This window comes from Parus major, chromosome 2 (genome assembly GCF_001522545.3).
Source record: "Parus major isolate Abel chromosome 2, Parus_major1.1, whole genome shotgun sequence".
Lineage (NCBI taxonomy): Eukaryota > Metazoa > Chordata > Aves > Passeriformes > Paridae > Parus > Parus major.
This window is the reverse complement of record NC_031769.1, coordinates 142525169-142548759: the sequence shown is the minus strand read 5'-3', so window position 1 is coordinate 142548759 and position 23591 is coordinate 142525169. Positions and strand designations below refer to the sequence as shown.

Sequence of the window (23591 nt, the reverse complement as noted above, 5' to 3'; positions counted from 1 at the left end):
ACCATAAAAACCTTTTTGGGTCACAACAGTCTACCAGAACTATAAAAATGTTCGCAGTCAGTAAGTTGAAAGTTAAAAAATTAAAATCCTGTAGAAAACCAGAAAATGTTCACACCTGAAATCACAAGAAAAAAAGTATCTGTGGTTCTAAAAAGTGATAAAGTTAAGTGCTATCTCTACAGCAGAATACCTTGTTTAATGAAATTTCTGTTTCTCTAAGCAAAACATACTAATTTTATTCTTCAGTGTGCAGTCCTGCTTTGGAAGCAGAATTAGACCAGATGATCTCTATGGATCTCTCTCCAGATAAATTATTCTACTAACCTCTCTTAAAGCTATTAAGTGCTAAAGCAGATTTTATGGTAAAATGTTTAAAGAGAAAAGAAAAAAGAAAATTTTAAAATATTGCTAAGGCACAAGCTATAACCACAGATTTTCAAACACCAATCCCTTAAAATTTTTAAGTCATGACTCACTTTTGGATCTTCAGGAAATATGTTGTCTACCAGACGTTTGTAGCGCGGTCGCAGCGCAGCACAGCAGCAGCAAACTCCTGCGGAGAGATTTACCCAACGGGATTTAGGATGCAGTTCTAGGGACTCACTTGAAGGGACAAGCTGACAAGCATGGAGGAAGAAGATAACACTGAATTCAGCTTGCTATCAGCAATAAAGTAAAACCAAGGGAATTGAAAGTACGCACAAGTCAAGTAAGTACAAGTCAAATAAGCAAAACGACTATCACACTACAATACATGAGAAAATATGCAAGGATCTCAGGTACCAGAAATGCACCTGTCATCCATACTTAAAGACATGCAGAAAAGTCAAGGCATTTGAAAATCAAGTCATATTAAAACCAAAGCTACTTTATTTGCAGGTTTATCTTCATTCTGAATGACTGTTTCAAAACACCCAAATGTGCATTAAGTGCATTATTCTAAAAAAAAAGAAAACAAAAATGAGATCTGTTTTAAAGGCACCCATATAAACCAATATAAACCATAATTTAAAAAACATGCTCTGCCTTCTTTATTCCTTTTCCTTCCTTTTAATGGGCATTGGTGGAATGACAGCCACTGGAAGCAGAGAAAATAATTTTTTTGATCTCATTTCTTGTCTACTACTAATCCATACAATCAGAACAATGCATGTAATTTCAAATTTATTAATTATAGAAGTCATACTGCCTGCTTTAAAAAGGAAACATACCTGCAAAGAATTGTTTGGTCTTTTTTGCTGGCACTAAAAACTACTAGAACTTTGGAGTTAGGTTAAAACTCAGCACAAAAAACAGAACAAAAGAAAAAAAAGCTTCTGGGTATCTGTCCAACTGTTTATCAGAGTAGACTTACTCCCTTGGCTTTTTTCACAAATCAGGTTTTAAATGTTTTAGTGGGTATATTATCAGATTAACTTATTGGTCAAGCCTGAGATCAACACCAAAGGAGCTCTAATGCACAAGAGCCACTGAGTAAACAGTAAGACTCAATAATGTATCAAGCATACATGCAGGTCATGTCTTTCAAGTCTCAATACCTGATGGATTCAGAGTAGCTAAATACCTTACAAATGTCTTATTAAAGATATCCATTTACATACTCAAAAAAAACTCATAACACTTTGCTAAAAATAGTAAAAAATGCAAAACAATAAAGGGTATCTTGGCAGCAATTTTAATGATTACAATTTCTCTGCAAAAGCATCAAGACTTGTGATACTTATCAAGATATCTAAGTAGTCTTAGAGGTTTTTAACCATACTTATCAGGACATCTGTGAGATTCATGACAAAGATTTCACTTGCTGAACTTACTTTTAATTACAAGACCCTACAGGAGTAGACATTCTCCCTCAATTACATCTGTTTTCTGATACTATTGTCTCTTGGACAAAAAATGTATTCTGCTCATATTTTGACAAGTTAATTATTGTAATTTATTTAATCAAAAACAATTATTGAAGACAGATCCATGATTTTAAAATTGAGCATTGTGCATTAACTCCAAGTTCTCCCCAATGGATTTGAATTCTGCCCAGCTCATGAATTAAAGTCCTGTATCAGCAGCAACATCAAGACTGACTCATGACTTCAATACAGAATTATGAAAATAAAAAGCACTCAAGGAATAAACAATTGGACTATTGAGAATATTTTTGTTAAACAGTACTTGGTTACTACTATCAAGGTCATACCACTCCTGCTGATGTCTTACTCATGGTGGTCTAACAAAAGTAAAACTCTATGTTTACATAAAAGCTGCAGGCATGAAATAAATAAAATCAATGTTCTTTAATATGCCACTGGAAACTGTAGGTATGAAAAGCAGTTAAAATCCTACTTGACTTAAAATAGAAATAATTTAGACAGTTCTACAAAAATATTCTATTGAGAACAATGCTGTGCAACATCTTAAAAGTAAGCAAAATCATAGTAAGAAAGAAGTACTGTGTAAGTGTCTTGCATATCATTCTGTATTAGGAAACTCAAAGTAAGACCATCAAAATCCACCAAAAACCACAGTATTGGTAAATATTTACTGAGCTAGGTATGCAACTCTGCAACACTCTTTGGCTCAGCACTCTGTACTTGCTGTTCCTACCTGGTTTTCTACCTTATGGTTGACCATTAACTTTGGTCCATGGTAAACAGTATGTTTGGTTACCACTAAATATAACAAAATATTCTAACAATAACTGTACAAATTATTTTGATGCAACTATCTAAAATGTAACAAGAATGGGAAAACATTCTAAAATACTGCAAGAGAGGCAAATAAAAATACTTTTTAGAATTACTTTCTCCCTCTTTAAATGAAAGAAGAAATTTTTGAAAAGAACTGCAATTTAAATCTTAAAATGGTGTTTCAAACCTGTGTTAATTACATAAATTTAACATAAAATCTGGATACAGTTACTTCTTTGAGATGCATAAAAAAGATCAGGTAACGGTACCAACTCATTCTGGCAGCCTTACCAGATGGTTTCATTCAATGGAAACATAATATTGCTCTATTGAAATACTGTTCTTCAAATTTATGGAACATAGTGAATTGTGACACCAAGAAAAGGCCTAACAGTACATATGCATAAGATTTTAAATTTTCTCCTCATCTTAGATTTTGGTAGTACCTTAACATTGCTATGTATTTAATTATGGAACTGTTTACATGGAAAAAAACCCAAAATCCTTATCACTAAAGTAGAAACATAAAATTATAATGCCATTCTGCATTAAACAGAACATTCAAGTATCAGAAAGTGAGATTTAATCTGTCAAAGCTTTCAACCTCCAAGCAGAGCACTGTTAGAAATAAAACTGACAGGCACTCCAAAAGCACAGGAATAAATGACAAAAGCCAAACCAAAAGCAAAAACTAGAACAGTTAACAGTCATGACACAGATTTTGTGCAAAAACTACTAATCATTGCTCAGTTAGATCATTTTGCTATAAACATTAAAGGTTAAAAAAAACCATAGGAATAAGTTTAAAGAATGTATGAATATAAAAAATAAAAAGACAACAACAACAAAAAAAATCCCCAAAAGATTAAATTAACAAACTACATTAAAAATAACCCATAAAATTCAGGAACATTTTACAACATAGACCAAAAAGATGAATCTTGTCAAAGATGGATAGAACCTGAGTAAATGAGAATGGATTCCCTATTTCTTAGATACAATTTAACACAGATAAAAATTTATCCAAATAAACACATTCATTTCACTTAAATAAACTGTTTTGTAGGTCTGTAGAACACAGATAAAAAAAAACTGTTCTGTTTTATGCTCATTTATTGAAGAAAAATCCTATGACAATTCTTTCTTAGTTTCAGACAAAATTTGCATTTTAATGGCCTTCCCTTTGCACACATCTTTGCATTATTTTATGCAAGTAAATATAAAGCTTAAAGTAGTATCTACAAAGAATTCCACACTGCAACGTGATAGTTAAAATAAAAGGTTTAAAAAATATTGTTTGTTTCTCCAATGGTGGAATTTTTATAAAGCTCAAACATGCACATTCTCTTTTACTAAAGAAGTCCTATAATCTGCATTTTACATGTTATAACTGTACACATTTACCAGCTGCAGGGGTACTTCTTTTTACCCATATTTATTCTACACAACAAAAGCAAGATACAGCCCCCGCCATCAGAAAATGGTAATTTCACCTACCCAAACACATACACGGCCTCGGTTCAAAAGCAGAATTATAATCATAGGCTTTTTCTTGCTCAACAGTTGGAACTTGCACATACTGCCTCATTCTGGATATGAATTCAGAACTGTCTCCCTTCCCAGAAATTTGCTCTCTCACAGTGGCATAGCTGCGGTTACTTCCCGCGAGGGCTCTGCAACACTGTAAGCTTATCTGATCAGCTCAGTGACATCTGCATAAAGCCACCAAACACGTGAAAAACTTCAGTATCAAATTCTGTTAACAAGGCCAGGCACAAGAAAAGAGAAAAGAATAAAAGCTATATTGTCAATGTGTGATTCACAGCTCCTCCAATGAAACTGCACAGACAGTTTCATTACTTCAACTTGCCTGGAACACACAGTTCATTATTTCTCTGACCAGAAGTAAAAAATCCATATAGTTTCAGGAAAAACTATCCTCAGACAGCTGCCACATAGCACTGGTAGAGTGATAAATATTTTAGCAAAACCTACTCACTTGGTCTTCCTGGACAACAGACAGCAAGAAATAGATTTAAGGCAGACTGACCAAAAAAACTTTTTTAAACAGAAAGGTTTACATCTAACATTAAAGAAACAATCTAAAATTAATGAAATTAACATTATCTCTAATAATACTTCCTAGTTTAGGGAGCAAGGATTACAGAATTTAAATCACTGACATGATTATGATACATTAGGTAGAAAATCAAATTTGACTTAAGCAATTCTGAAGTTACATTCCAGCTTCCCATTAATTCCCAGCATTTTATTTTTTCATTTTCTACATTACATCCACTTGGGATACAGAAATACAGGATTTTTATAGACATTTTTATAAACCCTGGAAATTGTAAGTACTGTTTTTAGTAAAAACACAGCTAATAATTTCCACTACATAAAAATTCAAGACTTAAGAGATTAGTGCTAATAAACTCAGAGAAAACACTGAGCTGCACAGAAACAGTCCCCACATAGTTTACTACAGGAAAACCTATGTTGTAAATCAGAAAACTTAAGGCAGTATTTCAAAATAGGGTGTCTGAATATTTGTGCTATATCTTATTCATACAAAATTACAGGAAAACAAAAGCTTCAAGGTGGATTTAAACATGCAAGACTAAGTTCTGCCAATGGAGTTCAAAACTGACACATTTTCTTCTTTATCAAAACTTAGTAAAATAAATAATTTGTTTCATCTAAAGCTGGAATTTCTTCCAAAGTTTTGTCATGTTGTCTAATATTGCTGTCAACTTCTTACAGAGCATTAGTAAACTGAAGCAAGATTTCATGTTCACTCACTGAGTATTTTTATTATGTCCCAGACTTGGATCTGGTCATCCCTAAGTATATTTGCAATCGTCCAAGCAGTTTTTAAAATAATCTTATTCTATCAAAAAATGTGTAATAACATAGAAGTTCCAATCTACAGAAAAATGCATGTTTTGCTAATATCAAGAAACAGAGCAACATTAAAATTACATTTGGTTGCTCAATGTACTTAAAAATAACTAAAAATTTGACTGTATTACATTTAACTTTCATTTTACTTATTTTTCTTTATCTGAGATGATATATATAAATAAAATAAATGTATTTCAAATATCCTGACAAAAGTGTATAAAATAACACTTTAACCATAACCACTTACTGTACCTGGTTATTTCTGAACTGTTAATATCAGTTGATGCATTTAATTCAGAACTAAAATGACTTTCAAGGGCATTTGCATTCCACTAAGAAAAAGAGATCAGACATTTTATAACAAGGAAATTATTCCAGCCATATAAGGGAGTTAATTAAAAATATTCTTCAACCTGCTATAAAAAGAGCAACTGCTGTAAGGACGCGCTGATCAGCCATTGTGATGTCCCTGGAATGCACTCCCAGAGGGCACAGTGGACTCATCATTTACACAGGATGAAGTCTCATCCCCCAGATGAGCCTCTCCTTCCCTCACCCAAATGCTAGCTGACTTCTAAGTGCCTGCTTTCCAGCCTCTCTCCACTGAAATGCACTGAAGAAAATGTCCAACATTTCATGCAGATGAAATTTTTGTTTTGAGAACAGGATATTCATCTTGTGACGTGAACTTCTGACCCCCATGACAGCAAACCCTCAGTAACACCTAACAGGGAAAATTCCATCCATACCTAGGTTTGACAATTTGAAATTTATTTTAAAAAATCTTTCAGTGCTCAGTTTACTTGAAACAAATGAAAACAGCTTTTGAAACAAAAGGACAGCTTTCTCCTTAGAATTTCTCACAGTAATCTAAAGAGTTAATTTTGCTGTGATATGACTTTGACTTCTTCTAAACTAGAATCATATAATCATTAAGGTTGAAAGAGACCTCTAAGATTATGAAATTCAATCATCAAGCCAGCACCAACACCATGTTCACCATTAAACCACATCCTGAAGTGCCAATCCACATGGTTTTTGAGCACTTCCAGGGATGGTGACCCCACCACTTCCCTGGGCAGCCCATCCCAGTGCCTAACCACCTTTTCTGTGAAGATTACTTTCTTAATATCCAAACTAAACTTCCCATGGCACAACTTGAGGCCATTTCCTCTTGTCCTCTCTCTTGCTACCTGGGAGAAGAGGCTGCCCCTCATCTGAGTACAGCCTCATTTCAGGCAGTTGTAGAGAGTGGTAAGATTCCTCCCAGCCTCCTTTTCTCCAGGCTGAGCACCCCCAGCTCCCTCAGCTGCTCCTCAGACTTGTGCTCCAGACCCTTTACCAGCTCTGTTCTCCTCTGAACATGTTCCAGACCCTTAATGTCTTTCTTGGCAGCCCAGAACTGAGCACAGGATTCGAGGTGTGACATCACCAGTGCTGAGTACAGGGGGAGAGTCAGCGCCCTGGTCGTGCTGGTGATGCTGTTGCTGATAAAGACCATTGGTACCACTGACCTTCTTGGCCACCTGGGCACACACTGGCTCAAGTTCAGCCACTGCTGACCAACAGCCCCACATCCCTTCCTGCCAGCTTTCCAGCCACTCTTCAAACCCACAGCATTTTATGCTGGAATCAGCATGGAGAGATGCACATTTTGCTATGGTGAAAGCATGTAAAAATAATTTGAATATAAACTTTTTGTGAAAGCAAGAAATGACAATGCATGTGAAGTTACTAACAAGAAGTAGGAAAAAGCCCCAAACTAGTCAAATAATGCTCACCACAAAGCTTTGTCAATGAAGTATTCTTTTCAGAGCCAGTAGCATTTAGAATAAATCCCCTGGGAAGACAGTATCTTTGGGACTGTGTTTTAAAGACTTCTAATTCATTGTAAGAAAGTTTTCCATTACATTAGGTTCTCCAGTTGCGTTCCTTAAGTTCCACCACTGTCAGTGTTTCCATACTGTCTCTCCTTTCTCCCACCTTTGTTGGTTTCACATAGTAACTTTGCTTTACTTGCTCATTTCTGTTCTCCTCAACACCTCCTCCTCCTCCTTTCCTGCTTTGAGATAGTACTGTCACTCTCTATTTTTAATACAGCATTAAAATTATCTAAAACTAATCTGGTTCCAGTGGAAGAAGCTCTATGACATGAGTTTTGCTTCTTATTTCCTGTCCTTACTTATATTCCCATTAAGCTGGTCAATGTCATTTACTTCTCTGACTACTATCACTGAAGCAATACAAGAAAGGGACTTTAGGAGACTTGAAAGACACATTTACATAAATCCCTCTGACCCCTCTTCATCAGCTGGCACTGAAAATCTGTTCAGGGAAAAAAATGAACAGGCAAATTCCAATTTTCATTCCTGCTTTCAGTATTTGGCTTGCAATTGGGAAATGAGTTCTAGGTGAGAAATCCAACTGACAGAAAAAAAAAACCACAGAGGTTTTGTTTTATTGTACCCTTATTTCTAAACAAATACTGATTTCATAACAAGGCGTTTCATAAATCAGTGGAAAATGTGATGTAAATAAACTACTGGACTAAAAGAGAGAGCAAAAGAGAGGCTCATAGTGCTTTGTGTGTTCTCTGAAGCACATGAACTGCTATTATTCCTCCAACCAGGGAATGAGCAGAGCATGGAACGGACTCCTAACACTAACAAAACACCCACTGTGCACATTCACTGACACACTAAGCCAGGAGGACATTCTTTACCTACTACTTAATTCTGAATAAAAGAAGTAAAGAAGCATAAGTATTATCACAGCAACCTTGTTCTACTCCTGCTACTTAACACACATATCTCTGCTTGTCCAAATGCTTGCCTCCTCCCAACACCCATGGGCACCAGAGAATGGAAAATCCCCAGCACAGTGATGATCCTGGCATAGAAGTAGCCTCTGAGTTCCAGACAATCCTTCTCCTTCTTACCCAGATGAGCCATTTTCAGAATACTGCATCCTTGAACAATTCCCAGGTGCAGAAGACAGATGCAGATGACAGAAGAGTACTGTAAATGTCCAGTGTGTTCAAAGGCCAAGCCACCTAATTTTCTTAACACTCCACTGAGAAGAGGGGCAGCAACACCTGCACCTTTCCTACCACCCTGTTCCTGCTAACACAGAAGACCAGAAGAGGTTGGTGCACCTGTGGATTGAGATGGACACTGTAGGAGAGGAAAGATGCATGGTTGAATGGCAACAGGCCAAGCAGCGACAGCCTATTTCCTGGGTGGCCAGAGGCAAAATTATTCCAAAAGGGTCACTGTCTGCCTCTGGAGCCTTCAAACTATACTTCTGATCAGCAGGTTGGCAAACTATTGGTAAAAATACATATACTTGTCTAAAAGTCTCAGTACTTTGGTGACTAAATCCAGGCTACAGAATCCCTCCCACATGCTTGAGCATAGGCCATACTTTTTCTTCCCAGTCCCAACCCCAGACAGCACAGCAGACTACTGACAGGGACTTTCTTTGTGTAACTCAGCCCATGACCACTTTTAGTTTCAAAATTTCTAATCTAGATGTTCACATTTCCCATTCCATCGCATTTCCTCATACTCCTAGACACAACCCTCTTCTCCCAGCAAAGAAAACAGTTATTTTGTTGCTTTAACACTCGCTGCTCTCTTCTGTTTTGCTACAGGAACTCATGTGGATTAAGTTACTTTAGATGAACACCTCTTGGTTGGTGTACCTGAGCATGAGAGGGGCATCAACAGGAATCTGGACAAGAGTGCAAGTCTGGATACAGCTCTAAAAGTTATAATTCATGGAACATTCAAGTTCCCAATTTAGGGCAGTAGCATATAGGGATTACTTGGCATCTCAGCCACTTAATCATGAACAGTTCTGCTTTTCAGATGTTTTAATTTCAGGGTCAGCATCACAAAAGAAACTGGAATGGCTCCTAACACATGGGAAAGCTGTCAAGATGTCTAAAGTTTTATCTTCTTGGTCAACTGAAATCTGCATTACATAACAGCCTCTTCTGCTTTGGAAGCTGTTGCTTCCCTACACCAAGAAACTGATGGAAAAGTGTCAAACACTCTCTACTTTTAGAATTTTATTAAGATTTTGTCAATACTACACATCTTTATTATTTGATGAGAGCTATAAGGATAGCACTGGTAAACTATCACTGCCCCTACAGACAACAAGCCCACTTCAAACCAATGAATAATTGGTCAGCAAGTGCCCAGGGTTTCAAGTCTTACAGGGAAAGCACCTGAAACTTTGTGCACTGAAAGACCTGAATGTAAAGCCACATGAAGAATTTTTCTGACGATTGCTACTTTTTCCATTTTCTTAAGTTGATGCAGTTTCCTTTCTTAATCCAATGTCCAGGGAAAGAACACAGCTGCAGTGGTACTCCCAGAATCTTATGCTGCTATCCATCTTTTTCCTTAGAAAAAAGGATGCTCAGAACCATTGCATGACCTCTTCATCACAGGTATCCTATGACTGCAGTAGGTAGGCTGAGAGGCCCAGTGGCTCCTTGCAGTTCACACTGCCCAGACACATGGGCTGAAACAGACCAGGGCAGTAGGTACCACATTGCCACTTGAGAAACAAGGCATAAGAAGGTTTTTTGAGTGAAAAAAGGCATATATGCCATGATTAAAAGTCCTGATGATGAGGAAGCAAAGGTTCACAGGCCTTCTCTCTGGAACCATCAAAGCTAACGGAGAGGGTAAGTTAGCTCAGGAAACTAGATTTTAACTAGTTCAGCATAAATCACTGACCTGCTTATAGGACATGTAAGAGAATGTTGCTCTATAGCTCCTTTCTATGACTGAAACATCCTAATTACCAACATAAGCACGGCCAAAGCTTCAAAAACAAGTTTTACCTTCATCTAAGGAAAGCCAGCTACAGGCTTCAATACATTTGCACAGATTTTGAAAAACATTTCCTAATTAAAAATGTTCTATTCACAAGCAGTCCAACACCACATTGCATACAGTTTATTTCCTGCAGAAATATACTGTGTACAGAGAAAGTTACATAACAGTAGATGAAAGTGTTTCTTTGAATCTAGAACCATACTGTTCTATTTATGCTGAGCAAACAGAGTGCAGCAATTCTGAAGCACATACACAGAGCTCTAAACATGACAAAGCATCTGCTCCTGTTCAGTAACAAAAGGGTTTAAACTGTACTGACATTAATGAAAAATAAAATGCTAAACAAAAATATTGTAATGTTACTTTGAAAAGCAGAGTCATAGAGGATAATAAGGTTTTAGAATTCAAATTCTTCTTTAACTATCACTGATCTTCAATTCAAGGCACTGCTTGTGTCTATTCCTAGCTGTTTTGATATTCCTGGAAAGCATTTACAAAATGAGATATTGCCATTTGGACATGGAAACATACATGTTTCCATTAAAAGAACAAGAAAAAGAACACTAAAAGAATAGGGAATATTATCAAGAACAGGTCTTTGGAGCTGCCAATACACTCCATTTTACATGTTTTCCTGTCTCTGCAGTTTTACCTAGCTCATCCTGCCCTCACAGAAGAGCAGTTTTTGAACAAACCAGCAAACAGAAATCCATGCAACAACTTTTCAATTATTCCAAGTTTTACACATAGACATGAAAGACGTAAGTTTCACAGAAAAAAAATCCCTTCTTCTAAGTCAATATGAATTATGAATTCATGGTTGTTATCTTTTGCATTCTATCCTAAAGAGCACTTCATCTTGAATTCAGGTTTCCCCCAAGAACTGAAAACTAGCTCTTCTCCCAAACAGAGGGATATAAGGTTACAACATATCCCTATCTAGAACCATATATCCCAGCTAATGAAAAAGCATTTTCTCCCCTCCTGTAAAGTCAAATGAGTTATTGAGGAACACAGACACAGCAGATTTGCTCTCCTGGATTCGCACCTTCAGTACCTAAAGACTGCGTACATCCCTTTTCTACCACACCTTCTGTTTCCTACCAAACTGAACCAGTCTACAAGATGGCCAGTGCAGGAGAAGGACAGCTTCATGTTTATACACAAAAAAGTAGGTTTATAAATACATCTTGCTAACCAGTAAATCTTGAGTGTCTCAGCTTTCTCCAGAAACCAGACAGGACATCTGTGGGCACACAGGCTCAGTGATTTCTGCAGCAATTCAGCAGTTCTTCCCCACAAACATAACTTCTAACCACACTGCAATTCCAACATCAGATTCAATTTGCAAAAATTAGGTTTTGTCAGTTCTGAGGAACTTCAAGCTCATGTCTAACCCAATGTCAATAACAAATCACAAACTCATTTAATAAAAAAAACACGAACACTTAGAAAGTCTTGAAAACAGCTTGCACTGCATTTATTACAAGAGAACAATGCTAGTTCAATCATGTCAGACAGATCAATTATAACTATTCATATTTCATTACATATAAAGTTTGTAAGTAAGGTATCATCATCCTAAAGTCCTTTCCTAATCATTACACAGTTACATTCTAGTTTAATGAACACAGGAAAATCTGTTTTAATAGCATGAATGATTGGGTATTTGTTGGTGCAAAATATCCATGAAGCTTTATCTTCACTGATTTCCTTACATATTAACAGCTTTACAAAAGTATCAGGAAGGAGCACTGATTTAGTATAATTATATACCTAAGTGTTACACTGGAATTCCTTACTCATTCTCTTACTGAGGAATGAGTAAGCCTTTTCAAACCACAATTAAAGACTTAGGGTGTCCATTTCCAGCCAAAGTACAGACTGTTATCAACAAAATACTGTAACAGGTCCAAGTACAATTCAGAATCACTACTGGGCTCTTCTTGAAAAATGGAAGAACTGAGACCTTTAACAGATCTCCAGCTGGACATGAGTCATACAGTGACAACTAATTTTGAAGTCTTGGGGTCTATAACTTGTTAGATGAGGATTCATAGACTTGTAGAATATTCTGACTACAAAGGGATGCAACAAAGATCATCAAATCCAACTCCTGGCCCTGTGCAGGACAGCCCCAAGAATCACACTGTGTGCCTGAGAGCACTGTCCAAATGCTTCCTGAACTCCTGGCTGACTTGGAAGAGCTCCATTCATCTACCTAACCCACCTTTTATTAACTTCTGTCTAATTCCTGCATGAATTAATCTTGAATAATGTAACCTAGAAACAAAACAGCATTCTCCAAAAGCCAAGAGTCATGTACACAGCTAACTTTCATCTTCAGCAATCCACAAGGAACCTGCGATTACCTAGAGAGCCACTGAGGTTCATAGTGGGCAATGGTGGGAAGAAAATCCATATATCAAGGAAAGGGAAAGCCAAAATACTTTTAAAAGGAGTTCGCCCTGGCTTTTCCAGAGACATGCATTTAATCACATAATGGAAATCTTACCCCCGCTCCCCAAAATCAATTTTGTTTTGTTGTCATGCACAAAAAAAATAGGACACTTGCATGCACAATCAGCATGAGCCTTCTTACCCTTTCGTCCCATGATTCAGAAATCAATAGCAAACAAGGCTGCACATGAAGATTAATCGACTGATAGTTGCAAAGCGATTTCTGTAAATAACAATGACAGCTGTATTTTAATAAAGCCCAAAAAATTAACTAAGCTACATTTTAATATTTGGGGAAACGTCCACATACAGTTTAAAAGCACACAAAGGCTTTGATGGGCACATCAAAGAATGAAGTTCTTCTCCAAAGCATTTGATTTTTCACGTTAGATGCCCAGCCTGTGCACACATAAGTAACAACAACTGAAAAAATAAATTCTACAGGTTTTAACAAGGAATGGATGAAACACAATTGTTCGTTTCTTGGCTATATTGAAGTGTGTTCCAAAACAAATGGAAAAAATGTAAGGATGAATGATGATAATCACTCGTCATGTCTTATCTTAATACGAGTGGTTTTGACTCTCTATGAAACTGCTCCTTAACACTAATTTTCCCAAGTGGGGCTAGGATGATGTGTACATAGAAACGACAGCTAACAGAAAACAACAAAAGGAACACTTGTTCCAAATTAACAAGTCTTAAAGAAATCTACGCACATTCATCAGTAAATATGGAAGCATCAATTTGATGGCACGCAAAGTCTCTTAAGGTACCGTGAGTTAAATAAACAGATGTACAAAGAGTTTTCCAGCTGCAAGTTCCTGTTTTGTTTCTTTTCTTAGCTTAATTAAGGATCCATTTGGAGAAGTCACTACTTTGTCAATGTAGAAAATACAGTTACCTAAAAATTAGCTGAAAATTACCTGTGTCTGTTTCACATTAAAAACATTTCTTTCATATTATGCAAAGAATCCATTATATATTCTGTGACCACAGTATTATAATAGTTACAGACATTCTGAAATACAGTTATTTTCCTTTTCTGGCTTTGTCCCAGCAAGTGGCAAACTGCTGAAGGAATGCCAAACCACAACCTTCCCCTGGCAGCTGTTTTCCAAGTTCCCATGGTCCCTTAGTAGCTGAAAAGGACATGATACAGGACTTCTGATGTTTCTCATCCTAAGATCAAGAATCAAGCAGCAAACAATAATTTCAGACACCTCTGATGTAACTCTTCTGTAATAGCTGAAATACGAAAATGTTACAGAAATAGAACCTATTTAACACTGGTTTAAGTAGTCAACAATGCTGTCATAAAATGAAGAGGGTTTCTCCCCCCATAAAATAAACTAAGCAATTACAAAAAGTGCTTTATTAAGTAGCTGGTCCCATTGTAAAGTGTGAAGGCTGCATGAGAAACATATTCCAGAGGAGGAAAAAAGTATGCTGGATGTAAAGAGTGGAGACAGTAATTAGTAAGAACTATGGTTTGATTTTCACTAAAAACATTAGAAAGCCTAGTCATTGAAATATTTATATAGACACATTTAGGAACACATCTCCAGCCACTGATATTTCAGAACTTTATTTCACAGGGAGATAAATCTTCCGTTCCCATTACCAATCTTGTTAACACTTACTTATTATATAGATACAATAAAAACTAGAATCATAAAACTCAAATAAATGGATTTTCCAAAATTGTTGGGAGGGGAGAAACCAAAATGAGGAAGTTATCTGCCTCTTAAAATGTGTTAAAAATGTGAAATGCCAGTAAAGAATTCACTCATTTCAAATTCCATTTCAAGTGCTGTTTTCCTTCCTACACTTGGCAAGAAAGCTCTATTCACATAGAAAATTAAAATTTTAAAAGTTTGATGGGTATTTTTAGGTTGGGGGGGGGGTAGGTAATTTATTTCTTTAAAGACTATGAAATAACACAAGGAAAACTGTAGCATGCATGAATACAGAAATTAACAAGCACTACTCAGTTGTTCCATTTTCTGCTTGTTTTCACCTTGCACAAAGCAGGGAAGCCACCAGCACGCTCCACCTGTGGTCAGAGGAGCAGCCTCTGCACAGACAAGTGGAAAAAAGTCACAGTTTGGGAGGCTGAGAAAACAATGTTGTGTAGTTTAACGAGCATGCCTGGAGCCATTCTGAAGTCACCAAAACTGCCTCTTCACTGCAACCAAGAACAGGATAAATCATGGACTATTTTCCACATAACTTATATATGCACCTCTTAAATCAGAACGGTCCCTTTCCAACTGGCAGATATTTGACAGAAGAGTGTGGGAGGTGTTCATATTACTAAATTTCACAGCCATAATTCAAAGGAAGAATGTAGGAAAATTACATTTGGAAAAATCCTAATTTTTATTTATTTGTTCTCTTAATTTAGATGTTACAGTTAGTCATAAGGACCTGCTAATCAGCAGCTAAAAACAATTTAACTAAGAATTATTATTAACAAAACCTTGAAAACCAAAGATATAATTATGTTAATGGCATAAGCCAAAGGAGAAAAGAATAAGCTAAGAAAAAGTTTTAAAGTCACAGACAGAGCTACTACAGGTAAAATATATTTTTATAGTCAACAGGTGTTCTCACCTGTTCTCTCTTCTAGTTCAAGTGATTTCATTTTAATATAAAAGCTGCCTTTAAGTTAAACATTTAATTGATGTCAGGGAATACATCCCCAGAAAGTAGGTTAGCTGCTTCTAGAAAAGAAAAATACCACTATCTACCAAGCTGTGTTTCAAACATCTGATTAAATGTGAATATCCAGAACATAATGTTCAAAAAGAAGACAATCTTCAACAAATATTTTGGTATGACTTACCTATAGCTTTTTCTCCTTAGCAGAAGCATTTGTAACATTTCAATTTGAATGCAGCCAACAAAAAACCTACCAAAACCACCCATGTTCCATAACAGAAGTATGCTAAATAAAATTATCTGCACAAATTATTCAACAGGAAAATTGAGAACACATGAGGCAAGTGAGAAACACATACTGCCTGTACTGCAGAGGCTTTCTAGTCATAAGTTCTTTGGGTGTGCTTTTAAATAACACTATTTAATCTTTTACTCTACAGTTTCTTTGTAATAAAGCACATCTTAGACAATTAATAAAATGTGTAGTTCAAACCTACTTCTACTGTACTCTAACAGAAAGAAAACATTTACTTTCTCAACATTTCAGAATTTGCATTTCAACTTCAGCTGAAGACACCATCCATGTCTGTAACCACTCACATCAATGCTCGCGTCATGTGCATGAGACAAACCCGTAATATAAAGCTAAACATAAAAATTACAGGGAGAAGTTACACCTTGCAAAGGTTGATCCAAGTGTCACAGCAATGACAGAGCATCACACCTCCACTACAGATATCAATACAAATGTCATGTCATGGCTGGTCAAAGCCAGGAACTTTTAGATTCCAAGATTAAGAGAGCAGACTGAAAATTTTCTATTTGGGCTATGACAACTGCATTGACCAAATTCTTAACATATTTTAGGACTCATTGCAGCACTAAATCCCCACATTCCTAAGTGGGGTAGCTAAGCAGAAACATCAATAGAAAATGTGATAATCCCAATATGCAATGAACAACTTATGCACAGCCCAGCAGCCATGGCTGAGCTGAGGTTCAATGAGAAGAGCATCCATCACCTCTGGCTAATTTTAATTAATTTAAGATGACCTTTGCTTATCTCTCCCCCTCTCAGTAACACAGCCCAGTTCTGACTTGTGCCTATTTTTCCAATTAATACTGAAGAAGTTAAAAAGCACCTTGTCCTGTGAATGTTCCATGCACAGTAATATCAATACCAACTTCTGAAGTGTCACCAGGAACAGCTGAAGTCCCCAGAAAGACCAAACAAGCTCTTACTCAGTCTTTATGTAATACCAGTTATCTGGACCTCTCATGATATTCCAGAACACTGCCTTTAGACCCATACAATTTCCTGTTAACTAGATATTATTTTTCTACTTCATTTGTAAAGAACTCATTGCAACATAACAGAAAATACTTCAGGAAAATATCTTCTTGTAACAGCCTTTTCTAAGTTTTATTCCTAAAGATGGTCAATGCACTTCTTGACATGTAGTATGAGAACTCCATGTGAAAATAAAATAAAAAAAACACACAAACCTCCCCAGACTTTGGAAACAATTGAGATTTTCAGATTTCTAGGACAAATACTTTAAGATTTCAAAGTAACACTATAGCAGCAGCCTGTTTCATCAACATGCTCTGAAAAGAATCCAATGCAACCTTTACAGAAGGCTAAATTAGCAGGCAGATTTCCTTTCCACACAACTCCTGAAGGCTCTACTTCTGTTGATTAGCCACAAAAAGATGCTTGCTTGCCTTAAAATTAAATTCTACTTCCTCACTGTCATAACTTTTGGAAGTAAAATATTAAGAAAATAGTGTTATTTCACAGGAATTGCAATACACACATCTGTTAGGTTCCCTTCCCTTCACCCATGCACTTACACTCATTAATACAGGCAAAGATAAATAAATGGCTGTGTAGTTCTGAGTGTCTTGCTGCAGATAAACACTGCAATCAGTTCTTCTCGTCTCCTTTAACTCCCACCTGACTGCAGTAATGCAAACTCTACATGCATTGGGATTAAGGACCCCAAACATAAGCACATCTGGTTTAAAAGGAAAAAAAAATTACTTTTTCAGTTTAAATTGTTAAAAAAAGTCCCCACACTCCTTCACATGACAGGTGTGACATATCTTACAGTAAGGTATTTTACATGACAGGCATGGAGACAACACAACACAGAACTATTGTAAGGCATTTCCAGTCCCTACAGTCAGAGCTTATTATGAATCACAGCAAACAACAAATGCTCAAAGACTTCCTCATGAAATTAAGCATGCATGGAATTTACTACAAACCTATATAATTATAATGCACTAAGTATGACTGGTACTGTACTTTATGAATACTTTATTTTTGGATAAAGCAGATTGCTTTATCCAAAGGCTGGTGTTAGCAATCTTACTGGAGATCATGCAGAATGTTTTCTAAATAGAAAAAATAATTAAAGGAATAGTCACATTTATACTTTCATAACACATTTTATAAATTGATCCCTTGTGTTAGAAAAACTTGCTACTCTTGAAGGTAAATAACTTCATTCTCAGAAATAATTGCCTCAAAAATCTTACTTAACATTGAATGTCAAAAATTTTAAGTCTAATCACTTTTTATCCTCAATAGTGATCCTATCTTCTATAAACACTAGTTGTAATTTTCCAAAGATAAAACTTTAGCTATATCAAAATATAGCTTTTTATATCAAAAATATATTTTTTATTTTTGAATACGAGTATTTCAGAACATAGTCTAAATCACAAAATCCAATTTTATACTGTCAAATTGTAATAAAAAAGGCAAATGCAGAGCCCATATTATTATTTGAAAAATATATGGAGATTTACAAAGGCAGAGACCAGACACTATTGGCATCTTAAAATTCTTAAAAATGACAGCAAGTATAATGTTGGTTTCTTTCATTAATTTTTTTTTTTTAAATTTTTAAACCCCCAAAAAAATAACAGTAAACACCCCTAAATATTGCCTTAATTTTCTTAAGAGAAGAATACTTACTGGCAGGCATTGTTAATCAGGGATCTGTCTTCAATTTTGCAAACACATAAGAAACTATGAAGAAAACAAATAAACAAAGTCAAGACTATAGCTTTAGATAATTTCCATGCAAATATGCTCAGTTACTTATGCAGAATGAGCCAAAGTCACATTCTTCAATACCAAAGGGGCTGTTACCACAAAAATCCAGATATCTCTTAGTTGACCAGACTAGATGTAGATTTCACCAGCTCCTGAAATGCAGTCATTCTGTTCTTGCCTTTGATGCTGCAGTAAACATTTTTCTGTCGTGTATTGTGACCTTCCCAAGTGCCACTGTTTGGGATGCGAAATTCTGCACAGTCTCACACGATGTTTCTACTTCAGATGTAAACCACAGCACTTTCCTGAAAGAGGTTTCTGTTCAACACTATGAAAAACAACTGAAAAACCTGTGTGGCACTTTCTAGGGTATTTTTCTCCCAGTTTCAAAAAAGGCAGATTTTACATCAGAGTGCAACCTCCAATACACAATAGCTGCTCGAAGGATTTTTGATGTAATTAAACATATTCATAAAATGAACTCATCTGAAGTTACAACAATGTATTTTGGACATAAAAGTAGCCAAATCTAATGTTCAGTTAATTAGCACTAAAATGCAAATAATTTGAAGATTTTTCTGTATTAAAGCAGTGCACTTGGGTTTTACTAATAGCCAAATGCAAACTCCCCACAAATGTACCTTTCTACAAATAAGAACAAAATCTCAGTTAAAGACACTGAGTGTTGCCGTCTTCAAAAATAAAATAAAATTTTAAATAAAAAATATTCAGCTAATAATTGCATGTATACATACACCAAAAAATTGTAATTCCACAGATGGATAATGTGAGAATAAACATTTCATTTGGTCAGCATATGTTTCAATGACCACATATTAAAGCAACACTTATAGTTGCTAAAAATAAACTTTATTCACATCTATGCATTTCAATCAAAGGTTCCAACTTGTTGACAACAACTGGCATTAAAAATAGTACTTCAAAGTAAGTTATTTAAAACATCCCATCTATTAGAAAGCTGTATGTCCCTCTCCAAGGGCAGCATGAGATGCAGCCTAATTTTATAAAAGGAAATGTGCTGTGGATCATCATGTCCAACAGACACATGGAAAAGCAAAGTCTCTGGCTCAGAATGTAGTTATGGACCTAGCTGAAACATTGCAGAAAACAGATTTACTGACATATAAGAAAATAAAAATGCAGAGAGCCTGGTGAGAGTTTTAGGGAGTCAAGTGCCAGAGACTCAAGAGTGTTTTACTGACAATCTCTGGCAATCAGGAATTCAATACATTTTCCTAAAACATAACCACTGTTGTTGTCAGCAAAGTCAACTCACTTTTAGAAGATTTTTTTTTAAAGAGTTTTCTGCAGGAATTACTAGAAAAGTTGTATAATCAACTAAGACACATAGAAAATATCTGTTTTTAAATAATTCACTGGGTTTTACAGTCATTTTATGATCTATTACAGGACCAAAAATTCCATATGGAGATGGCTTGGCCTCTACACACAGAACAGACCACACTATTTCTTCTCCATAAAGTCTTCAATCATTGTCTCACTCAGCCTAGAACAAAGTTTAATCCACAGATGCTGTCACCTGTTACCACAGAACAGAACTAAACCAAACCAAGAAGCTTCCCACAATCTGCTCAGCTATTTGTCACCAAGCTAAAATTCTACATAACAAAAGAGGGAAACCTCCTCCCCACCCTCCACCCCCCCCCAAATCCGATGAAGTAGAACATAGCTCATTAAAAGAGAGGTATGGAAAATCATGGGATACTATCTGGTTTCCTAGTCTAACACTATTTAACATATTCCATGTCAATTTGTGACATTTGACAGCTCATCAGGTGCAACTTACAGATGTTAAGTACTACACAAAGTTTTCTTCATCAAAGCAACTGACTCCTGGATATTAAAAAGATAAACAAAATATCTACTTTTCTGTGGAGGACTAAAAGTTACTGTGTTTTTCCTAAGGATAAAACAACACTTCTAAACGTAATTATAGTCAAAGTGGAAAGACAGTGAATGTACCTTAAAAGACAGATGAACAATTGCATGAAACATAAAAGTTGTTCTTCTAAAGAAAGACTTCCACTTTTGTTTTGAGATTTTACACCATTTGGCTAGGAAACCCAATGTCAATCCACTGCTCATCAGAACAATGATAAAAATACAGTTAGCTTGACTTTTTTTTTTTTTTTTCATTAACTAACTGGAATCTGAAATTAAAGGATAGTTTATAAGCACAAATATTTCTTATTATCACAAGATTCCAAAAATGGCATTGATAGCCAAACAGAAAAGCAGAGATCATTTTCCTGTAAGCTCTAAAAACAATGGACCTCTCTAAAAGACTTAAACTGGAAAAAATTATATAACCTTGTGCTACAGATAAAGAAACTAAAGTTGTAATACCAAAGGTTTTGCATTTTCTTGCAATAAGCCCTTTGTTATGTTATTATGTAACACCATAAATGTTTAAATTGATTTTGAGTCTTCAAAATGAAATTGCTAGCTGGGCTCCTATTCATTCCTCCAACTTAAGCCACATAAAAGCAGAGGCTTAAGCACCCCTCACAGCCACACAGGCATGAACTGAAAAATTAAAAATCGACTGTACATTTGCCTCTTAGATCACGTAGTTCCCAACTCATATTTCCTCTTAAAATTAAAAATTAATCAATGCCTTTAGCTTTGAATGTGGGCAAATGGCCAGTGCAATGCAAGATTAATAAATCACATGTCCAATCCTAAATATAGACAGTTAAGCTCCAATTAGGATTCCCAGAACACAAAAAATGTAATATAAAATGGATTTACATACCACAGTGTAATTCTGGGAAAGTACCTGACTTTAATCTAAATTATTTTTTTCTGGCAGAGAGGCAATGCCATGTATGAAGCTGGCTGAATTAATGAGACTACCTTGCTCTCTTTCCCAAGAGAATGCACTAACAGAAAACATGATTTGATTTCACTTTAAAAAACAAAGTTTTAAAGACTGTGTGGTAACTTTACAAGGATTGCTTCCTTACAGGTAGGCTGGGCAGCTTAAAGTCAAAAACATCAACCAAAACTGTTTCTAACCCATACTCTTTATAATTTAGATTTTATAATTGGAAATGTAATCTCTTTCCACTATACTTGAATTGCCAGCTCTGGTGAGTATTGTCATACCTCCTTCAACTTGCAGGCAATATAAAATTTGTTTATTGTTTTCTACTGCATGTGTTTGGATCAGAAGTAGAGAGAAGTTATTGTCGAAACCACAAATATTTGCAATATCTTAAACAGCTGTTTAATCACAAACTGTATTTTCATTACATTTTTGTGACATTTTATCCTGAATCAGAAAATAATCTCATTCTAGCAGCCTTTTTTAGGCAAATATTGTTATTAAAAATTGTTATTAAAAGCCTTAGATAAAACCGATGGATAAGCCTTTAGGCCTATCAGGGCACTACAATCAAGATTTCAACTCCAAACCAGCAACTTCTCAAAGAAATTTTAGCATATGAGTAAGAGCATTAACACCAAGTCCTCAAGCAAGATGTCCCGAAGCTACTTGAGAAAATATTTCAAGTTATTTACAATTAATTACAAATGCTTTAGGAAGTAACTACCTATAAAATCCCAAAGCCTCGGCTGTCAACTCTGGGTTTAGCTTACACAGTTTGCACAGCAAACATTGATGTAGCTTTGCAAAGTGTAACATATGGGCTAGCAAACTGAGTTTTGATATAGCAACTAAAACCATGGTTAAAAGTTACAGGCTTTCCCCCAAGTCCTACAACAGCACAGCGCCAATCCCCCCCACGATCTTTCCTTCCTTGTATCTCAGCTCAAAGGACCACGGGACACCTTTCCAGATGTATCCAAAAAGAGACGTTCTACTACAGTTTCCAGTAACAGGATTTGTGAACCCACACCTTAATTATCTAAAGCATAGCTCCGTGATGCACAATTAACTTTAAACACGAAGCCAACAAAGCTCACAGCGTCGTCCTCCTGTCAATTTACATTGTGTTCGGTTAACATCACGCTGTCCTAAGGTCCATTTGAGGAAAACCTTCTGAGGGAACTCCCAAAGCCACAGCCCTACCCGGTAAAAGCGGGGGATCCGCTCGCTGTCCTTAGCCCCGCTATCCCCACAGCTCCAGTGGCGAGCAGACCCGTCCGGAGGCGGAGAGCCAACCCGCCAGCCCTTCCTTCCTTCCAGCGCCCACAGGGACACCCCGAGCCGCTGCCACGGCGGCTCCGGGCTCAGGCGATGCCCTGAGACCTCTCCCGCGCCAGCCGGGCGGCCCGAGCCTCCCGCCACTCCCTCGGCGCCCACCCCTCTGGCGCATTCCCAAGCGTGGAGAAGGGGAAAGCAGCGGGAGATTGCGACTGTCAGGGTGAACACAAGTACCGGGAGCACTGCCCGGTTGCCCCAAACTCACCTCAGCCTCCCCTCCAGCTCTGTCTAGCAGCCGCCATCTTCACCCGCACCCCCCCGGTCCCGCTGAGTTCTCCGTAGCGCAGCGCACGCCGGGAGCTGTAGTTCTATCAGGACTCGTTCCGCACCCTTTTCTACCCATCCCTCTCACAGAGAGGGCCCGCCATGCCGAGGGGTCGTGGCAGATGAAGAAGCGCCCCGACACGGCACGGGGAGACCAGCCCAGGGCATGGGGCTGGCTGAGCCCCGCCAGGCGAGGGCCGGACGGGCGGAGGCCACGGGGGCGGACCACAACTCCCAGAGGCCTTTGCACGTGGGCTCGCCGGCTCCCGGGGGCGGCGCTCCCCGTGTGCCGTGGCCGGCGCCGCGCCGTGAGGGCGGATCGGTGCCGCGGGCGGGAGTCGGTGCCGGTGTCCGCTGGGTCCGGCCCGGGCGCGGCGCTGGGCTCCTCTCAGCTATGCACTGAGGGGAGGAGCAGGGGATGGCGAGCGGTGCTGGACGCTTCCCTGAGACCGGAGTTGAAACGCATCTATACAGACCGTGATGCC

At 37.2% G+C, this 23591-nt stretch overlaps 1 protein-coding gene across 7 annotated transcripts in view; it reads right to left on the bottom strand.

Annotated features, from left to right (window-relative positions):
• The window catches only part of EFR3A (EFR3 homolog A), a 76181-nt gene extending 52893 nt beyond the window's left edge, over window positions 1-23288 (bottom strand). The window contains exons 1-4 of one of the 7 annotated variants that reach the window (XM_015618900.3): window positions 23048-23288; window positions 18552-18605; window positions 13044-13124; window positions 477-553 (exon numbers count right to left, since the gene is read on the bottom strand). In XM_015618900.3, coding sequence (XP_015474386.1) covers window positions 477-553; window positions 13044-13056 — 90 coding nt within the window. In that variant the 5' untranslated portion in view covers window positions 13057-13124; window positions 18552-18605; window positions 23048-23288. Of the gene's footprint in view, window positions 1-476; window positions 573-4181; window positions 4345-13043; window positions 13125-18551; window positions 18606-18728; window positions 18899-23047 lie in introns of those variants that run through there. The other 6 variants (XM_015618901.3, XM_015618902.3, XM_015618903.3 and 3 more) reach the window with 6 other exon arrangements.
• Window positions 23289-23591: the final 303 nt, after the last annotated feature.